Source organism: Mobula hypostoma, chromosome 2 (genome assembly GCF_963921235.1).
Source record: "Mobula hypostoma chromosome 2, sMobHyp1.1, whole genome shotgun sequence".
Taxonomy (NCBI): Eukaryota; Metazoa; Chordata; class Chondrichthyes; order Myliobatiformes; family Myliobatidae; genus Mobula; species Mobula hypostoma.
In genome coordinates this window covers 182,985,342-183,007,359 of record NC_086098.1, presented here as the reverse complement: position 1 = coordinate 183,007,359, position 22,018 = coordinate 182,985,342, and the positions used below count along the sequence as shown (strand labels likewise).

Here is a 22,018-nt window from a genome sequence, read left to right as displayed (position 1 = left end):
AACTGTGTTCCGTTTGAAGTTCAGTTCTTTGTTTATATAACTCCTCAGAAGGAGCTATAACATATTTCTTATCAATTTCCTTAATCTTGTCCACAATTACCAACTCCTCCTGCTTCTGCTTCTTCCTCAAAGCAGCAGAATACGAGATAATCTGACCACGAATATAAGCTTTAAAAGTGTCCCAAAGAGTGTTAACAGAAATATCCTCTATATGGTTAATTGTAAAAAAAAGATCAATCTGTTCATTCATAAAGTTAACAAAGTCCGAGTCCTGAAGCAACAGCGAATTAAAACACCATTGTCTATTATTTTGTATATTGGCCAGAAATTTAATAGAAAGCTTAAGTGGAGCATGATCCGAAATGGTTATAGCGTCATAATCACATTTAATCACTGAGGAAATAAGACGAGAATCAATAAAGAAATAATCAATTCTTGAATAGGAATGATGAACATGTGAAAAAAAAGAAAAATCTTTTTCCTGAGGATGCAAAAAGCGCCAAATGTCCGTCGACCCAGAATCAAAAAGGAATGAATTAATCAAAGTTGCTGATTTATTAGGTAAGGTCCGTAAAGGAGCCGAACGGTCCAAAACTGGAGACAAACAGGTATTAAGATCTCCGCCCCAGATCAATGAAAACTCGTTCAAATTCGGAAACTGATTAAATAATGATTTATAAAATTCCGGACAGTCCATATTAGGAGCATAAACATTAACCAAAATTACTTTTTTATTAAATAGTAAACCACTAACCAATAGAAATCTACCATTTGGATCAGAAATAATATCATGTTGTATAAAAGTAACTGAGGAGTCTATAAAAATAGAGTCGCCTCGAATCTTAGCATTGGAGTTCGAATGAAATTGTTGTTCCTTCCAGAATTTAAAAAAACGTAGTCTGTCCCCCCTCCGCACATGGGTCTCTTGTAAGAATAAAATTTGTGCTTTAAGTCTCCGGAACACTTTAAAAACTTTTTTCCTTTTAATAGGATGATTAAGACCATTAGTATTCCAGGAGACAAAATTAATGATAGACTCCATAAACCCTAAAGTCAACCCACAACAAGGAGGATTGACGATAGGCTCGACCCACGAACCCGCAGAGGGAACAGAACATACAAGAGATACCGGGAAGAAGAACGCAACCAATACTTCAATAATGTATATAGCCCAAGAAGAAAAAAACTAAAACGTGAAGCCCCTCCCACCACCCCCCACCCCATAACCCAAAGGCTAAATCTAAAGCAGACCAGCCCGAAAGAAGCAAGCACTAAAACTACCCCCCATGACTTCCTGTATACGCTCCCTAAAAAAAAGTGTAAATATAAAAAAGATCAGCTGATTATAAAACAGTAAAAGAATAAAAAAAAGATAACTCAATTAAAATAAACACATAACAGAATAAAAGCCAGAAAATATATTTAAAAAACCGCAATAAACCCCAGACCCATGAGTAAACAAAACAACAAAAAAAATAAGATTATTAACATAAACTAGTTATAAAAACCTACAAAACAAAATAGATTTTAAAAAAACTACAAAATTTAAGGCCACAAAGGAAATACGTAAAATGACAATAAGGAAGTAATCACCCAGAATCCCCTGGGAAAAAGAAAGAAATGAAGCAGTTAAAAAGAAAGTTTAGCAACCATATTAAGTAATCAAAAATAAACTTTTCTGCCCAAATAGGGCAAAAAAAATTAAGACTGACAAATTCACAGCCTCCAATCAACGGAGTTAGTTAAAAAATTACAATTAAGATGTTGAAGGTGAAAATTGATCCAGATAACTCTGGGCATCCGATGGAGAGTCAAAAAAACGGAGGGCTCCATCCAACGTACGAATCCTTAAATGTGCAGGGTAAAGAAGTGCTGGTCTTAAATCCATCTTGTAGAGTTCCGACATCACAGATCTGTAACGAACCCGTTGATCCCGGATTGGTTTACTGAAATCTTCCACGAATCGGAACTTAAGATCCAAAAAATCAATGAAACCTTTAGATCAAACGAATCGAAACAGTTTCTCCTTGTCTTGAAAGTAATAAAACCGTAAAATGACATGTCTAGGTTTATCTGACTTAGGCGAGTATGATGGAACTCTGTGAACACAATCCAATAACGGTGGTTGGTCAGGAAATACAGTAGGAAATGCATCTTTTAAAAGTTGAGAAAAATACTTCATAGGGTTATCAGATTCAACAGCTTCACGCACCCCAATCATTCGTAGATTCTGCCGTCGCATTCTAGATTCTAAGTCAGAGTTTTTAAAGGTCAGAAAGTCAAGTTTCTTCTTCATTACATTAATTGTTTCTTCGATTTTCCCCATCTTAAGCTCACTTTGTTGCGTGGATTTTTGAAGATCAGATATAGCCGACTGATGTTCCGTAATAGATGTTTGTATCTTATCGATGAATCGGCAATTTTCTGGAAATTAATTGAAATTTCCGCACGAATCAGCTCCGTAACAGAGGTTGAAATTTCCCTTTGAATTAACTCCGATATAGCTTTCAAAGTCACCGGTGGTTCAGTCGGAGGGAAATCAATACCTTTCGGTTTAACCGGAGGTTTGCTATCCTTCCAGTTTTTCCCATTCTTAGACATAGCAGACCTTAAACGCATCCAGTTATCGGAGAGCCCAATTTATTTCAAAGTATTGTAAAAGTTGATGCCTTAATGGTTAATTAAAATATAGCTGATCATAAGAAAAAAACTCAGAGGTAATGGAGCGAGTCAAGAACACGACTTCACTCCATGAGCGCTACCGGAAGTCCCTATTTCATTAATGGTATGTAATAATTTTTATTTTAATGAACAAGTATAAAATAAACGCAACATACATCAAAGTTGCTGGTGAACGCAGCAGGCCAAGCAGCATCTATAGGAAGAGGCGCAGTCGACGTTTCAGGCCGAGACCCTTCGTCAGGACTAACTGAAGGAAGAGTGAGTAAGGGATTTGAAAGCTGGAGGGGGAGGGGGAGATGCAAAATGATAGGAGAAGACAGGAGGGGGAGGGATAGAGCCGAGAGCTGGACAGGTGATAGGCAAAAGGGGATACGAGAGGATCATGGGACAGGAGGCCTGGGGAGAAAGACGGGGGGGGGGGTGACCCAGAGGATGGGCAAGAGGTATATTCAGAGGGACAGAGGGAGAAAAAGGAGAGTGAGAGAAAGAATGTGTGCATAAAAATGAGTAACAGCTGGGGTACGAGGGGGAGGTGGGGCCTTGCGGAAGTTAGAGAAGTCAATGTTCATGCCATCAGGTTGGAGGCTACCCAGACGGAATATAAGGTGTTGTTCCTCCAACCTGAGTGTGGCTTCATCTTTACAGTAGAGGAGGCCGTGGATAGACATGTCAGAATGGGAATGGGATGTGGAATTAAAATGTGTGGCCACTGGGAGATCCTGCTTTCTCTGGCGGACAGAGCGTAGATGTTCAGCAAAGCGGTCTCCCAGTCTGCGTCGGGTCTCACCAATATATAAAAGGCCACATCGGGAGCACCGGACACAGTATATCACCCAATGTTGCTGCGTTCACCAGCAACTTTGATGTATGTTGCTTGAATTTCTAGCATCTGCAGAATTCCTGTTGTTTGAAGTATAAAATAAAGATTGTTTACCAGTAGCAGATAAATTCAGAGTCAGAAATGATGGTAAATCCAAGCTATCTCATTATATATCCCAAAATCCAAAATCTGAAACACTTCTGGCCCCAAGCTTTTTGGATAAGGGATATACAACCTTATTTCAGAAAATATTCTTTTCATACAAATGTTTTTGCTACTTTATCTTTAGTTACATATTCGCTGTGATGTTTGCCACTCATCACTTGAACTATTAGAACTCAACACGGTGTCTTTTTATCTTTCTGGCTTCTCTGATGTAATCTTTGTTTTGAAAGTGCCATCTATTTTTTCTCTTAAGTGCTTCTGAATTTAATACTTAACATTGATATCATTGTTGGCGGTCTTGGTTTAGTTAGAAATTGGATAATCTTTGTCATTGTTTAACAAAAAGGATAAAGATTAGCTTTATTTGTCACTTGTACATTGAAACATTCAGTGAAGCGTGTAGCAACCATCACAGTCTGTGGATGTGCTGTGGGCAGCCGGCATGCATCACCATGTCTCTGGCACCTATATAGCTTGCCCACAACTTACGAACCCTAACCCATATATCTTTGGAATGTTGGAGGAAACCAGAGCACCCAGAGGAATCCCACACAAACTCCTTACAAACAGCAGCGGGATTGAACCCGGATCACTGGTACTGTAAGTGTTGTGCTACCCTCCACACTACCGTGCAGACTTGTAGTTACAGAGCATCATATCACATCTTACAAGAGGCTCAAATCCAGTGGTGTAAACACTGTGCTTGGTAACGCAAAACTATCAGCTCAACAAGCATTATCCCAGTACCTTACTGTATTCTGATTTTTATTTGTAGTGGCTTCCTGTGATCCAGCTGGCTCTACATCTCTCTCCACCAATGATGTGAGTAACACGTATTGCAGTATGTTAAACTTATGTACAGCACTGTGCAACACTCTTAGGCACATGTAAAAAAATTCTGTAAAGCAAAGATGCTTTCAACATAATGAAATGGAAAGATTCTAAAGACCAAAAAAAATTACTATGAAGAGCAGTAAACAGTAAAAACCAAAGCTAAAATCAAATCAGTATTTGGTGTGACCACCCTTTGATTTTAAAATCTCATCTATTCTGTAGTGCAGTTCTATAAGAAAATCAGCTGGTAGGTACAGTAGTTCCAAGCGTCTTGGAGAACTTGCCACAGTTCTTCTACAGGTATTGGCTGTCTCGCTTGCTTCTGTCTCTCTAGGTAATCCCAGACTGCCTCAGTGATGTTGAGATCAGGGCTCCATAGAGGCCCAACCATCTGAAACCACATAAAACATCTAGGGTGCCTAAAATTTTTGCACAGTACGGTACTTAACTGCAACTAAACAAATGGATCCCCTTAAACGATGACCTTTAGATCACGAGGGTAAATGGGGAAGATGAACAGATGCTGTACTTTAATTGCATTGTTAATACATTAGGAAGGATTTCCTTTCAATACTAATCCTCACAGCTGGAGCAGGTCTTGTTGAAATACCTTGATAAATCTAATTTTACACTATCATTGGTGGATTGCTCATGAAGGAAACCTTCCTCCTCTTCGTGCTGAGGCACTGAATCTTCTCTTTTGTGACATTTGGGTTTTCATTTTCCTTCTGTGCAGCAACGAGGATCTTAATCTATAAAGCAGAATCAATTGGAGGGGTTTAAAGTTTCAGAAAATATTCTGGTAAAATAGGCCTTTCTCACACCAGATGCTGGAGGAACTCAGCAAGTCAGGCAGCCTCTACGGAGGGGGAATAAATAGTTCTGGAATCCTGATGTAGGGTCTCAGTCGACGCTTGTTGCCCTCCATTGATGCCTCACTTGCTGACTTCCTCCAGCATTTTGTGTGTGCTTCTGAAGAATTTTAGTATTTGCAGGATACCTTGTCTTTATAAACTGTGCTTTTGGTTACTTGGCTCCTCTCTGTTAGTTTGTGGACTGCTAAGGTGGTAAACGCAACCCAATCAAACCAAAGCCAGATCCAAACTAAATAATCTTCTTCCGACCATACTGAGCCACCACCTTAAATACATCAATATCAACCATGTTAAACCAGTCTTGCTGAGCCAGTGTAGCAAAATCCAATCCAACCGGAACCCAGGTCTTCCAACAAAAAGTACAACCTGAACCCAATGAATCTCTTTTGGGCAGTGGATAAGCATAACTAACTGCAGATGCTGGAAATCTGAAATACCAACAAAAACTGCATAAAGCAAGAAGCCCTGTTTTTCATAATCTCTTTACATCTCAACCTTACCTAGACTGTCAAAAAGGGATATGGATAAGTTGTGAGCCAGTAATTATTATTGAGCATATTTAAATGCTATTTATTGAATGGATTATGCTATTTGTTCTTGAGTTTAAAAGGTCCGAGTTCAAATCATGTTGACTGTCAGATGCCCAAGTATGGTGAGAAAGGGCACAATAAAAATTTGCTTGCAGCAGCATTACAGACTCGTAGGTGGAGACAATAGAACTGACTTCTCATGACTAAAGAGATGGAAAGCATTTCTTTCCATTATGGATGAGGTGTTCACACCAAGATTGCAATCCTTCCCTCTGTGTGTGAAAAGCTGCTGTGAATCATGTAGTTCTGAATGGGAAATGTATATTGACATTGGGGAATATTGGGGAAATGTTATTTCCATTCTCCTTGTCCTCCTTTAAGATCCTTCTTAAAGCCTAAAATAAAGACAGAAAATGCTGCAAATGCTTACTGCAGCATCTGTGGAGAGAGAAACTGAACTATAATTTGAGGCCCATACTCTTCAGAAGACCATTAAGATATAGAAGCAGAATCAGGCCATTTGGCCCATCGAGTCTGCTCCACCATTTTATCATGGCTGATCCATCTCCATCTCAGCTTCATCTGAAACTGCTGTGAGCATAGTTTGAGCACAAACTGTCTATATTTCAGTTTCCAGCAGGATTTTGTTTTTCTTAAAACTTGTCCATTTGAGCAACCTGCTGGTCATCTGTTGGAATATTTGGCTATATGGGCTCCATGTCAAACTTAATTTGATAATGAACACAAAGAATAAAATAGAAGCAGGAATATGCCAGTTAATACCTCAGAGCTGCCTCACCATTTTCAATTTGATCATGGGTGCATGCTCCTGTAAAGGAACTTGCAAGGCTTGACTGTGTTAACAATACTATATAAATTTAAATCACTATTATCAGGGAAACAAGAACAGGAAATAGCTGCTTTTTTGTGGTAGTTTTTATCAACAACCTGTTGTGACATCCAAGTAAGCAAAAGAAATGAAATTTTACTTTGGGGCTTAGAATCCAGAAATCAATTCAAATTCGCAACATCAGTAGCCAGTGCAACAAAGCATCCGTATCCAATCTGAATTATTATATACTTGGACCTTGTAATCAAAGTAGCAATTCCACTGTGGAGGTTCTGAATTTATGTGGGACTCCCACACTTGCTGATAACTGACACTCAGAATCAGGTTTAATATCACCGGCATGTGACGTGCAATTTGTTAACTTAGCAGCAGCAGTTCAATCTAGCAGAGAGGGAAAAAAATAATAATAAATAAAATAAAACATAATACATAAACAAGTGAATCAATTACAGTATAGATATATTGAATAGATTAAAAACGTGCAAAAATCAGAAATGCTGTATATTAAAAAAAGAGTGAGGTAGAGTCCAAGGATTTATTGTCCATTTAGGAAACCAATGGCAGATGGGAAGAAGTTGTTCCTGAATTGCTGAGTGTGTGCCTTCAGGCTTCTGTACCTCCTACCTGATGGTAACAGTGAGAAAAGGGCATGCCCTGGGTGCTGGAGGTCCTTAATAATGGATGCTGCCTTTCTGAGACATTGCTCCCTAAAGATGTCCCGGGTACTTTGTAGGCTAGTACCCAAGATGGAGCTGTAGAAGTTTTTGAGTGTATTTGTTGACATGCCAAATCTCTTCAAACTCCTAATAAAGTATAGCTGCTGTCTTGCCTTCTTTATAACTACATCAATATGTTAGGACCAGGTTAGATACTCAGAGATCTTGACACCCAGGAACTTGAAACTGCTCACTCTCTCCACTTCTGATCCCTCTATGAGGATTGGTATGTGTTCCTTTGTCTTACTCTTCCTGAAGTCCACAATCAGCTCTTTCATCTTCCTGATGTTGAGTGCCAGGTTGTTGCTGTGGCACCACTCCACTAGTTGGCATATCTCACTCCTGTACGCCCTGTCATCACCACCTCAGATTGTACCAACAATGGTTGTATCGTCAGCAAGTTTATAGATGGTATTTGAGCTATGTCTAGCCACACAGTCATGTGTATATAGAGGGCAGAGCAGTGGGCTAAGCACACACCCCTGAGGTGCGCCAGTGTTGATCGTCAGTGAGGAGGATATGTTATCACCAATCCACACAGATTGTGGTCTTCCAGTTATGAAGTCGAGGATCCAATTGCAGAGGGAGGTACAGAGGCCCAGGTTCTGCAACTTCTCAATCAGGATTGTGGGAATGATGGTATTAAGTGCTAAGCTACAGTCGATGAACAGCACTCTGACATAGGTGTTTGTGTTGTCCAGGTGGTCTAAAGCCGTGTGGAGAGCAATTGAGATTGCATCTGCCGTCAGCCAATTGTGGCGATAGGCAAATTGCAATGGGTCCAGGTCCTTGCTGAGGCAGGAGTTTAGTCTAGTCATGACCAACCTCCCAAAGCATTTCATCGCTGTCGATATGAGTGCTATCGGCGATGGTCATTAAGGCAGCTCACATTATTCTTCTTAGACACTGGTATAATTGTTGCCTTTTTGAAGTAAATGGGAACTTCTGCCCGTGGCAGTGAGAGGTTGAAAATGTCCTTGAATCTCCCGCTAGCCATACCAGGTACTCCTTCTGGACCTTCCGCCTTGCGAGGGTTCAATCTCTTTAAAGATAGTCTGACATCAGCCTCTGAGGCAGAGATCACGGAGTCAACAGGTGCAGCAGGGTTCTTCACAGCTGTAGTTGTGTTCTCCCTTTCAAAGCGTGCATAGAAGGCATTGAGTTCATCTGGTCGTGAAGTATCGCAGCCATTCGTGCTGTTGGGTTTCGCTTTGTAGGAAGCAATGTCTTGCAAACCTCGCCAGAGTTGCCGTGCATTCGATGTCACCTCCAACCTCGTCCGAAATTGTCTCTTCGCCCTTGAAGTAGCCCTTCGCAAATCATACCTGGTTTTTTGGTACAGGTCTGGGTCGCCAGACTTGAATGCCACAGATCTAACCTTAGGCAGATGACGTACCTCCTGGTTCATCCACGGCTTTTGGTTTGGGAATGTACAGCAAGTCTTTGTAGGCACACACTCATCCACACAGGTTTTAATGAAATTGGTAACAACTGCAGCATACTCATCCAGGTTCAAAGATGAATCCCTGAATACAGTTCAGTCCACCAATTCAAAGCAGTCCTGTAGGCACCCCTGTGCTTCCCTTGTCCATATCTTCTTGGTCCTCACTGCTGGTGCTGCAGACTTCAGTCTCTGCCTATACCTAGGGAGTAGAAGTACAGCCAGGTGATCAGACTTCCTGAACTGAGGGCGTGGAATAGCATGGTAGGCATTCTTGATGGTGGTGTAGCAATGGTCCGGTATGTTGTTTCCTCTGGTATTGCAACTGATCTGTTGATGGTAATTGCCTAGTGATTTTTTTTCAGACTGGCCTGGTTAAAATCCCCCAAAACGATGGTGAAGGCATTAGGGTGCGCTGTTTCATGCATGTTGATCCCATTGCTCAGATCATCTAAAGCCTGACTGACATTGGCCTGAGGTGGAATGTAAACTGCTACCAAAATGACCAGGAGAATTCCCGTGGTAGGTAAAAAGGGCGGCACCTAACTGCTAGATATTCCATGTCTGGTGAGCAGAATTGGGACAGCACTGATATATTCGTGCACCAAGAAGAGTTGATCATGAGGCATACTCCTCCACCTCTATAGATCTATCCTGACGGTATATAGTGAACCCGTCAATCTGAATCGCTGCATTCGGTAGGGGAGGGGTTAAACAGGATTCTGTGAAACAAAGGACACACAATTGGTGGTGTTTCTGTCCGTTTTAAGCAGCGATAGTTCGTTTAAGCGCAATAAGACATCTTTGTTGACTGTACTGACCTTGGAAGCAGTTGTGCTTTTTAGCTGTATCAGGCTGAAATGGGAATATTTAATCATATCCATTAATAGTACTGCTGCTACTTGAGTCACTCTGGGCCTTTTCTAGTGTGAAGGGCAGAACAAAACATGATGTGCTAGGATGACATTTGCTGAAGGGGATATAACTGACTAGTTATGTTTCTCTTTTCTTTCCCTTCAAGGATTCCTGTCAATGTCGGAGAAACGTTGAAGGTTCTGCCTGTGATAAATGCAAGCCTCTTTTTTGGAATCTGTCACCAGAAAACCCTTGGGGGTGCTCCAGTAAGAGATTTCTTTGTATCTCCCAGCAGCAACAGTTTTGTGGAATTTTTGTGTTGACGTTCGTTCATTATTGTACAGATTTTACCACCTGAATTAATTTGTGGCTAGAATCTTAAAAATGCAGGGACTTTAAATAATTTCTTAGTAGAATGGTGCTAATGACTTTTACTGACTGTTTTCATGTGCATTAATTTTCAGGCTGTCAGTGCCACATTGAAGGTACATTAAATGCTGTTGCAGAGTGCTTGCAGGTTGGTTGAAAGCTACATGTGCACTTTGCTGAGCTTCAGAAATCATTGCATATGATTGTTCATACTTCATGAACTTTGTCTTCGTCAATCTTCTCAAAATGTAGGCTATTATTTGGAAGCTCATTCTCTCTTTCTTGGTCACCTAGTCTCTCTGCCTCATTTTCTCTGCTTCTCTCTCTCTCTCTCTCTCTCTCTCTCTCACTCACTCTCTCTATCTCTATCTCTATCTCTCTATCTCTCTCTCTATCTCTCTATCTCTCTCTCTATCTCTCTATCTCTCTCTATCTATCTCTCTCTCTCTCTCTCTCTCTCTCTCTCTCTATCTCTCTATCACTATCTCTCTCTCTCTCTCTTTCTCTAGCTTTCTCTCTCTCTCTCCCTCTCTCTTTCTCTCTATCTCTATTCCTGGAGAACTGTATTGTCACAGTACTGGTGCTACAAGCTCTGTCTTTTAATGTTACAATTGAAGATATTGGCCATCAAAGTGTAAAGTTTTATTTCCTGATGCTCTCTGTAATGTTGCTGCTTTGCTTTGCAGAATGATGGCCAGTGTTACTGTAAGCCTAATGTCTGCACGCGACATTGTAAAGCTTGTAAAGCAGGATACTATAACCTCAGCAACAGGAATTACTTAGGATGCCAAGGTGAGTTTGCCTGTTACACAGCCTGACAGGATCTCTTTAAAGTTTATGATACATGAGTATATGCTCAGTGGCCACTTTATTAGATACATTGGACCAGAATTAGGCTATTTGGCCCATTACCTTTGCTCAACCATTCCAGCATGACTAATTTATTATCTCTGTCAACTCCATCCTCCTCCTTTCTCCCCATAACCTTTGATGCTCTTACTAATCAAGAACCTATCAATCTGTGCTTTCAATGTACCCAATGACTTGGCCCCCACAGCTGTCTGTGGTAAAGAATTCTACCACCCTCTGCCTAAAGAAATTCTTCCTCATCTCTGTTCTGAGGCTGTGCCCTCTAGGCCTAGACTCCCCCACTCTCCATCCTCTGCACGTCACTCTATCTAGCCCTTTCAATATTTGAGAGCTTTCAATGGGAGTCCCACCTCCCCTTATTCTTCTAAACTCCAGCAAATACAGGTCCAGAACAATCATATGCTCCACATACGAGAGGCAATTGATAAGTTTGTGGCCTAAGGTAGAAGGAGTCAGTTTTTAAAAATCTAGCACATTTATTTTTCAACATAGTCCCCTCTTATAATTGCACACAGCAAGGGTGATTGATAAGTTCATGGCCTAAAGTAGAAGGAGATGAGTTATCCAGCTCTCGTTACATGCACGTGCAGTTCAACTCTTTGAGTGATTATGCAGAAAGTTTGAAGTTAATAACTCATCGGGGGTGATTGATAAGCTCGTGGCTTAAGGTAGAAGGAGATGAGTCATTAACTTCAAACTTTCTGCATAATCACTCAAAGAGCTGAACTGCACGTGCATGTAACGAGAGCTGTATAACTCATCGCCTTCTACCTTAGGCCACAAACTTATCAATCACCCATCTGTGGACACTTTCTGGAGGTCCAAGATCCGTATGCTCCACGACCGCTGGACTAAGTGTGTAAATCTGGGAGGGGACTATGTTGAAAAGTAAATGTGCTAGGTTTTCTAAAATTGACTCCTTCTACCTTAGGCCACGAACTTATCAATCACCCCTCGTATGTTAATTCTTTTATTCCCAGGATCGTTCTCGTAAATCTCCTCTGGACCCTCTCCAAATGCCAGCGCATCCTTTCTTAGATATCAGGCTCAGAACTGCTTAGAATACTCTGAGTGTGGTCTGACAAGTACATTATTAAGTTTCAGCATTACATCCATTCTATTATATTCCAGAAATTTTGACATGATTGTCAAGATTGCATATATCTTCCTTGCTACTGACTCAACCTGCAAGTTAATTTTTAAGGAATCCTGCACTAGACTAGGACTTACAAGTCCCTTTGCACCTGCGATTTCTGAATTTGTTCCCTATTTAAAAAGTAGCCTATGCCTTATTCCTTCTATCAAAGTGCATGACCATTCATTTTGCTACACTGTATTCCTTTTCTACCTGTCATTGCCCGATTCCTAATCTACCGACTCCCTGCTTCCTCAACGGTACTTGCCTTATCGCTGTATCATCTACAAAAGTTGGCCACAAAGCCATCAGCTCTGTCAGCCAGATCATTAACATTAATTAATGTTAATGTTTTCCCCAAAGGCTTCATGTTTACCCCAATGTGCAGTACCAGAGAATGGACTCAGGTCCTCTGGCTGTGGATAGAGCAGTGTTTTACAAGGTTGATTGTGACTTCCTTGATCTGGTATTCCATGCCTCCATTTATAAAGCCCAAGATCTCGTGTTTTTTGAATACTTTCTCAACCTAACCAAACACTCAATCATGAGTCTCTGGCCAGTTGGTCTGACCAAAGTGACAGGTAGAGGCCACTGGTCATTGTAAGGCTGGTGACCTCTCCTAGGGATGCCTGGACTGTTTTTAAACTGTACATATGATGCAAACATCTGAGCAGGAGTAACTGAGAGGGCAGGGGTAAGCAAGGGTGGCCACAGGCAGAACCAGAATTATAAAAAATTCTGACAGGTTCATGGACAGAGTAGGTTTGCAGGGATATGGGCCTAACACGGGCAAATTAACGTTTGGTTTGGCCAGGGTGATTTGAGCTGAAAGGCCTGTTTCTGTCCCCTAAGACTCCAATCAGCACCTGGTCTCAGAGTGGAATTCATGCGGAAACTAATCTCTTCAACCAAATCATCCAATTGTTTCTCACTGGTGTTAGCAAAGGAACTGAAATGGAAATACTTTAGATCAGTGTGAATACCCCATGGCAAATAGTTACCTTTGCACATCCCTGGAATGTAAAGTTACTTTATTTGTTGATGGGAGAAAGAAATTCAAGGCATGAAGTACTTCAGCTCAAGGTCTGAGAGGTAGTGTTAAACCAAACAGAGAAATGCCAGCTTGACATCAGATAGCTCACCAACTCATTTAAAAATGTGGCTTACAGATGAATTTGCATTCTTAACTAGTCAGGTGTACCTAATAAAGTCGCCACAGAGTATAGTCTCATCTTTGGTAATCAGTTCATTCATCAATTAATGCAAGTTGCTTAGTGATGAAGTTGGTTCTTAGATGGTGCCTTGATTTTGTTGTTACTGTCAACTCTTCATGTTTTTGTTTTGTTTTGGATGCTCTTTGCCTACAGGTTGCCAATGTGATATAGGAGGCTCTGTGGGTAGCTTGATGTGTGATGAGCTGTCGGGGAGTTGCCATTGCAGACAGAATATCGAAGGGCGCACATGCAACCAGTAAGCCTCCAGTTCAGTGCCCTTCTGTTTGAGTTTTCCCCTTTCGGTATTCATTCGCAGTATTATTAGTTAGAAACTGTTGGATTTGTGCCTTAAATGGGCTATTACAGATTCAGGAACATTCATAGGTGACAGGATAGGGTGGTTACTGGATCCCTGAATCAATAATCTTCAGAGTTTTCTTTAAGAAAGGCCATTACCAAGGAACTGGTTAAGTTGCGTTAGAAATTGTGACGCAGTCTTCCTCTAAATGAATAATCAGTGATTGCATAATATTTTCCTGCTGGAAAAATTCGGGCAGGTGGGTCTCGTCAGCGTTGGATGGCAGCTTGCCTAGAGAAAGAAAACTCTGATTTTAAACCTCCTCTGCCTTGCGGACAAACTCACCCATGGGAAAGGCTTCAGTAGTAAACCCCGAGGAAGAAATCCGGAACCGGGGTCCCTAAGACATTTTGATGTTGTTTAGAACTTCACTCTGGCAACCTCTGCAATGACACTGGTGCCAAACTGTATCAGCGCTTGCCCTTCCCTTGGATACATCAGTGACATGGAGACGGGGAGCCCACTGCATGGGCAACAGCTGGTTCTTCAAATCGTCCCACCCAGGCTTGCACCCTGGAGAGGATGCAATCCATCAGATGTGCAAACCCATGATCTCCTGGGATCAACGGCTGCCTACGAGACTTGAACTCGAAAAATAATTATTCTCCAATCCCTATCCTCTGGCCAGCCTGTCACCTTTATTGTTGCATAGAGTGCTTTTTGTCTCCCCCATTCTATCTGTTGGCATTTTAAATCACATCCTGCTGTCTCTGCAGGATCACCATGGGATTAGCCACTGCTTGATATCCTGGCATTGATCTAGTCATTCAGACTGAGGATGTGAAAGAGGTTGAAATGAGAATTTGGGTATAATAGATCCACACTGACTTTTAATTTTCTGCAAGAGCATTCATTTTAGTTTAGTTTTCCTGAACATTGGCTGTTGCTGCCCTGGTATCTCACTGAACTGAACTGTTTCCATTCCTCTAGCACCTGGAGCTGCATGCAACCACTATTGGTGGCCTTGCCTTCAACCTTCATGTCCTCAGTTTCTACTTAGAAAGTCAGTCTCACCGTCTGACTCTGGGCAACAATACTGACTATTCAAATCGTGCTTCAGCACTAATTTTGAAATTGTGCCCCCATCTTCTTTTAATATAGATTCTACCTCTTATTTTAAAATTTCCTTATTAAAACTGTGATTAGGTCATCCTTCTAACATCAAGTAAGTGCAGCAAATACATGCAAGTTGACATTATTTGAACCATATATTCAAAAGCCTCGGAGAGTTAATTTGCTTGGCCTCTCTCACTCTTCCTGGCTGTGTTGTATTTCACAAATTTCTTTTTATTACATTGGGTATCCTGCTACATCAAGTGAAAATGGGTCTTGACTGTGTTTGGCAACTGGAGGAAGTCAGCAGGTCAGACAGTATCTATGGAAAAGAATAAACAGTCAATGTTTCAGACCATGAACCATCTTCAGGACAGAGAAGGAGGGGAGAAGATGCCAGAATAAAAAGGTGGAGGGAGGGGAAAGGTGATAGGTGAAGCCAGATGGGTGGGAAAAGGTCAAGGGTTGGAGAAGTAAAGAATCTGATAGAGGAGAGTGGACCATAGGAGAAAGGGAGGGAGGAGAGGAACCAGGGGGAAGTGATAGGCTGATGAGAAGAAGTAAAAGGTCAGAGTGGGGAATAGAGGAAGTGGGGGAGGGGTGAGGATGGAATTTGTTTACCAGGAAGTTATCTTTGTGATTCACTGTTTTTGTCTTCATTGTAGTATTGCTGTTAATTGATCCATACTATTTGAGAGTTCCTTGGGTAGTTATCTATTTACCTACCATTTGTTTATATCTATATCTGAGAAGAAAATAAATATGCAATGAAATAGCTAAAAGAAACAGTGAAACAATAATTACTACTTGGATTGACTCAAATCTATGTTGCCGGACTGTGTCGTTAATAAATCTTTGGTGGCAGTCTCTTCTATTGCTTTTTTTCCTTTAAAGAGCAAAGCCAGATCACTACTTCCCTGATCTACATCATCTTCGGTTTGAGATCGAGGATGGTACAACTCCTGAAGGGAGGGCTGTTCGTTTTGGCTTTAATCCACTTGAGTTTGAAACCTTCAGCTGGCGAGGTTATGCACAGATGTCTCCAATTCAGGTAAGTGACAGGATCACTTCATGAGGAAGTGAATTTGAGTTTGATCAGTTAGCTCTTTGCCCTGTTTTGTTTCTGGGACACCTTTTTCAAACAGTTTATGGTTTAATTTCTCTGACAACTCATGGAGAATGGTTGCAGTTTCACATGGGACATTTCAGTGGGTAAATGTGGCTCAAAACTTCAGTCATGTCTTGGCTTCTTCACAACCCAAAACAGTGGGAAAAAATCAGACATGGAGATGTTTATGCTGAAACACCAGAGAAGAGCCAGCTTGTCCAATGAAAACAGGTTTTGGGCTCCTTCAGTGGCTTAAAGAGGGAAATTGTTGCCTACTTTTTACCAGAAGGCCTCAGACTCGAACCTCAGTTGGTCATGAGTTAGGCAGTTTCTAGTTAGTTTTAGTACTCCTAAGTTAGCAAGGGGAAGATTCCACTCCTGATCAAGCTCTCCAAAATGTGAGTATCTTATGAAGACAACCAAAGAGCAAGTTGCTTGCCAGCACTCATTGTACCTGTGTTCATTAGAGCAAGTTGTTTGGCAGCATTCATTGTACCTGTGTTCATTAGAGACAAGGTACTGAAAAATTCCCAGTGCCAGTGGAATCATGTTCTGGTAATCTACAAATAGCGAAGGAGTGAAAACTCCAATAAATTATTTGTCAATCTTTACTGGGATAGGAAGATTGAACATTCATTAATAAGTAACCAGTTTATAATATTTTTATTGGATATGATTATCTCTCATCAGCTATTAACAACTAATTGTCATTCAAAGTATTTAATTGTTAGAACATCAAGAAATAGAATTATTGAGGGCACTGAGACCTTGATGGGGAAAGGTTAAATCAGTGAAGTTGTTGTGTATTTTTTTTTATTCAACACCTTCTGTGCTGTGGAAGTGTTAGATGCTGGGACTGCACAAAAAGTCAATAGATCACTCAGCACCAATACACACATAAACACCACCAAAGTATTTCAATGCAAATTATTTGGTGCAAATGGAAAGTGACATATTCATGTTGCATGTTTTTATATCCCAATCCTAATTTGGTCACAGATTCGTAACTTTGGATTCCTGTTATGGTCCGTGTATAGCTGTAAAGAGGGAGATGGAAAAGAGATTGGAGAGCGATGCATGTGCCTTTGAGGACAGTATAATAGCCACAATATTTAAATGAAATGTCAATATTTGTGGAATAAAATGCTTTCAATGAGATTAGTTCAAATTTTGGGGAATATTTTTGCGAGTGAATATTTTTCAATACCATTGATAGATATGTATATGTGAGTATTTGAGTGTGTGTGTGTGTATATACATATATATATATATATATATATAAATACACATACATATATGTGTGTGTGTGTGTGTGTGTGTGTGTATATATATAAAATAGATATGTATACAAATATTTGTGATACATTTACAATGCTTGAATTTGATCCAAGTAGTTGTATTTTACAGTGATATTGCCTCTCAGCTGAAGATATGTTTGCACGTTTAGTTTGAAGCATGCTTAGTCTAGTTGGGCTGCTGGCTGTTAGAATTGTTGCACGGTGAGGTGCTGGAATGATTATCCCTCCCATCAGCTTCTCTCTCCTCTAGCCTAAGGTAGTTGTGGCTGTGAATGTGACCTCCCCTGACCTGTTTCGCATTGTCTTCCGCTTCGTGAACCGTGGAGCCACTGATGTGAAAGGAATGGTCATGGTCAGCGAAGTAAATGTTGATGCTTGTGGGAACTGTAAGTGGCTATCTGACCTTTTAAATTCTCCTTAAATGTCTTTGCTGGTAATTCACCCTTTTGTTCTGTAAGTCTAGGGATCCACTCCCATCTTTATTTATTCGGTGTTGCTTGTTGGTGTGGACAAGGCTAACGTACTTTGCAGGTGGATGCTTCTTTCAAGGGAAGTGAGACCTTGCATCGATTACATGGAGATGAACGAGTCTCCTTTGCTGGTTGTGGCCCTAGTCACACCTATGTACCATTGTCAAATTCCTTTTCATTTTTGCAGAATAGAGTCAAAATAACGATGCATGTGATGGATTCGCAGCTTTATTTGTTTCGTTTCATCTTGAGGTATATTAATGCAGGATCTGCCACAGTGTTTGGCAAAGTTGCAGCTTATCAGGGACAAAGAACAGGTAAGATTTTAGCCACGTAAATGCTGGCCGTTTAAAGAAGGTGGCAGTTTAAAGAAATGCTGAATCTTCACAAACCTCTAAGAGGGTAGAGGCACTGTCGTGCTTTCTTTGTGGTGATAGTTATGTGTGGTTCCTGTTCTGCAATGGACCCATCTGAGTTTAGAATGTCACCGATGGGTCATTATTCATTCCTGAGATCTTTGCCCCCCACAATCATTGCTAATGTAACCTCCCACAAGCCCTCCTTGTCCCTTTCATCCTTCAGTAATGGTACTGGATGCTTATTTGTATCCCAAAAAATTATATTGGATCCTTCGTTCCCTCTACTCCCTCTATTTAATCCTGAAGGAGACATTAATGTATTGTGTTGTGGATTTGAAGCCATCTCTGCTACCTTCAGCTGTACTCATTCAGCAGTTTTGCATTGGGGATAACCATTCACTCTGTGGCTGATTGAGATGAAGTAACAATCCACACATACCTTCTATTATTTACCCCATAGTTCTAAAAATAATCTAAGCACTCAGGGTGGTGCATTTTGCCTAACAGTACCCCAAGGCCCCCAGTTCAGTCAGATCTTGGGTGCTGTGGGTATGGATTTGCATGTTCTTTCTATGACCATATTGGTTTCTACTGGATGTTGTGTTTCTTCTAGCATCTGGAAGACGTGGGTTGGAATGTTAATTGGTCGCAGTAAAATGCCTCCTAGAGGAGCTGTCTGGTTGGGGAATGAGGGGATTGGTGAGCATATGAGAGAGAGTAGGTCACAGGGAAGATAAATGGGGACAGCAGCTCAAAATGTAACAGACGTGACAAACATTAATTACATAACCTTAAGTTATCCATAACTTACACAATAAAATAAACATAACATTAGTACAGGTTGAGACTTTGAAAGCCAGCATAGAGTTGATGGGCCGAAGAGCCTCCTTGGTTTGAAGAAAGTATGAGAGAATGTTGGACCACATATTAGCTTTCATCCTATCTTTTACCACTTAAAGATAGGGTTGTTTTTAAATTTTCCCCATCACCAGGTCCTGCTCATTCCTCACCTCATGCTCGCTCCCCAGTGCCTCAAGTTTCAAATTCTTACACTGTTATTGTGGTACAGCACAGAACAGGCCTTTCCGGCCCTTTGTGCCACGCCCCCCCCCCCCCATTTAATCCTAGCCTAATCATGGGACAGTTTATAATGACCAACTTACCTACCAACCGATACGTCTTTGGACTGTGGGAGGAAACTGGAGCACCCAGAGGAAACCCACACGGTCACGGGGAGAACGCACAAACTCCTTACAGGCAGCAGCGAGAATTGAACCCGGGTCTCTGGCACTGTACAGTGTTGTGCTAACCTCTGTGCTACCATGCCGTCCTTCTTGAATCATTCCACAGTGGTTTACTTTCCTGGGATACCTTCTCAGGCTGTCCCACTCTTGGTTGCCTGGTCACCTCAAATCTGAAAATCTTGCTCCCCACTTGCACTCTTTCTTGACAAACCTTCTTAAAATCCTTTGACAAACAAACCTTTTGGTCAACCAACAACAATGTGGCCACCTTCAGACTGGCATTCACTTTATTTTGTTGTAGTTCCATGAAGTAGTATATTGTAATTGTCAGTATTCAGATCAAAAAGCTAAAAAGGCTTGTTTTTAAACTGTTTGGTATTCTAGTGAAATCACATGTGAATACTGGTCACAGAGATAAAAACAAAATATTGAAAGCATGGACACATCCAGAGTGGACCACAGTGATCACTTGTCTTAGGATCTTCAATGATAAAATTGGGCAGAGAGTTGACTGTCCAGTTCCTTTGGGTCAGAATAAATCTGAATCTAGATCAATGGGAGTATCTATTCCTTTAGTGGATGTCCATAGTCTACATCCTAGTTCAAGTTTTTTTTAAAAACCACACTGCATCTCATCCAATTGTTATTAGTTTGGAAAGGTTTCAGAGATTGCCCTGTTCACAATCATCGGGTAAAGGCACTTACCTTGGCCCAAGGTGTGTCAGTAAGCCTCAGCCTTTAAAATAAATTGCAATGGGTACAACTTACAGTCAGATCCTTAAAATTAATTGTACATCTATATGGGGATGTGAACAAATGATCTATGGTTCAAATCTCATCAAAGCATTTGGAGGATAAATAGTTTTGAAGTAAAATTTTAGAATTAGTAGCAGAAAGTAATTTTGGTTTATTATTGTTAGCAGAACAGGCCCTTTGAGCCGCGCCAGCTAGCAACCCCCTGATTTAATCCTAACCTAATCATGGGACAATTTTTCTTTGGACTGTGGAAGGAAACCGGAGCACCCAGAGGAAACCCACACAGGCAGCAGCGGGAGTTGAACCCAGGTCGCCTGTACTGTAAAGCATTGTGTTAACCACTACACTACTGTGTTTACTAATATCCAGTGGAGGAAGTCAACCATCTTTGCTCACTGTGTTCTTCATAGAACCATGGAACCATAGAACAATACAGCACAGATACAGGCCTTTTGGCCCTTCTTGGCTGTGCCGAACCATTTTTTCTGCCTAGTCCCATTGGCCTGCACCTGGACCATTTCCCTCCATACATCTCCCATCCATGTACCCGTCCAAGTTTTTCTTAAATGTCAAAAGTGAGCCACACTCCCACCACTTTCTGTGTGAAGAAGACCCTCCTAATGTTCCCTTTAAACTCTTCCCCCTTCACCCTTAACCCATGTCCTCTGGTTTTTTTCTCTCCTTGCCTCAGTGGAAAAAGCCTGCTTGCATTCACTCTATCTATACCCACCATAATTTTATATTCCTCTATCAAATCTCCCTTCATTCTTCTACGCTCCAGGGAATAAAGTCCTAACCTCTTCAACCTTTCTCTGTAACTCAGTTTCTCAAGTCCCGGCAACATCCTTGTAAACATTCATGTGCCTCCAAACCCACAGTCATGAGTTTAGTCTTCACTTCTTTCTGAAAGGGCTGAGCAGGGACAAAGCCATAGATCGATGGATGTTAAAAGCCAGTTTCTCCAATGACATACACATCCAGTTTAAAAAAAAACTTGAAAGGAAGAAAAGTGAACACTTGTTCATACAGAAAAATTTTAAATTAGCATTGATGTTGTGAAGTCATCTTCACTGAAGATTAGTAGTTAGTATGGGCTTTGAGCTGGGTAATGAAGAAGGAAAGCATTTCACCAAGAGTGCTGGATTATTGGACTTTTACAATAGGTCAGGGGTTCTCAACCTTGGGTCCATGGACCCCTTGTTTAATGGTATAGGTCCATGGCCAGAAAAAAGGTTGAGAGCCCCCTTGATAGATGGCTAATCTACAGTGGCCCAAGGGGCCTCTCAGTCATGCTGGCTCATTGAACCAGAGTAATAATCCAACAGAAACCTACTGCAGATGTCAGAAATCTGAAATAGTTTTGTATATTTTGCTAGTGTGCAGAAACTAAGTTAATTGTCTACAGCATTGATACAGAGATCATCCTATCCAATGTTGAGGTGTGGGCGTCTTCATATCTTCTATGATTTAAGTTGGATCATTCAATTTGATTGATAAATTTATTAGGTCTCTGGAAAAGGTCCATATTATTAAGTCGCTCCTTGTATAAAATTGGCTGCTGAGTAAGCCTCCAGACGGCTGTGGACCAAGAGGTGTGAACCTTGGACCAATGCTGCTGGGACAGAAGACAGGCCCTAGTCAACTTTGACTTAGTCACCTGGGTGAGGGTGTCTGATGTTGAAAGACCCGAAACACCTGATGTCCCCAGGTTACATCACTGATGATGTATCCCAGCATATCTCATCTTTGGCTTGTCTTGTTAGTGTTAATGAATGACATTTATCTATTTATAGTCCAGAAATAATGTTACCTTCTGTGTATTGATGCCCAGGTTCGGAACAGACTAAGCAGATCATCTTTGCTCCCAGTGCCGAGCCAGCCTTTGTCACCGTGCCACAGAATACGTTTGTGGAACCTTTTGTTCTCAACCCTGGTGTGTGGTCAGTGGTCATCGAAGCGGAGGACATCCTCTTGGTAAGAAACATTTTGTAGTGGATTTAGTTAATGCTGCTGGAC

The 22,018-nt window shown here is 41.1% G+C and overlaps 1 protein-coding gene across 1 annotated transcript in view; it reads left to right on the top strand.

The window, feature by feature from the left end:
• Nucleotides 1-22,018, top strand: part of lama5 (laminin, alpha 5) — a 377,869-nt gene that overhangs the window by 197,853 nt on the left and 157,998 nt on the right. The window contains exons 17-24 of the mRNA XM_063041218.1: nt 4,443-4,489; nt 9,935-10,034; nt 10,233-10,285; nt 10,824-10,929; nt 13,510-13,612; nt 15,662-15,818; nt 17,424-17,559; nt 21,834-21,976. Of these exons, the coding sequence (XP_062897288.1) occupies nt 4,443-4,489; nt 9,935-10,034; nt 10,233-10,285; nt 10,824-10,929; nt 13,510-13,612; nt 15,662-15,818; nt 17,424-17,559; nt 21,834-21,976 (845 nt within the window). The remainder of the gene's footprint in view (nt 1-4,442; nt 4,490-9,934; nt 10,035-10,232; nt 10,286-10,823; nt 10,930-13,509; nt 13,613-15,661; nt 15,819-17,423; nt 17,560-21,833; nt 21,977-22,018) is intronic.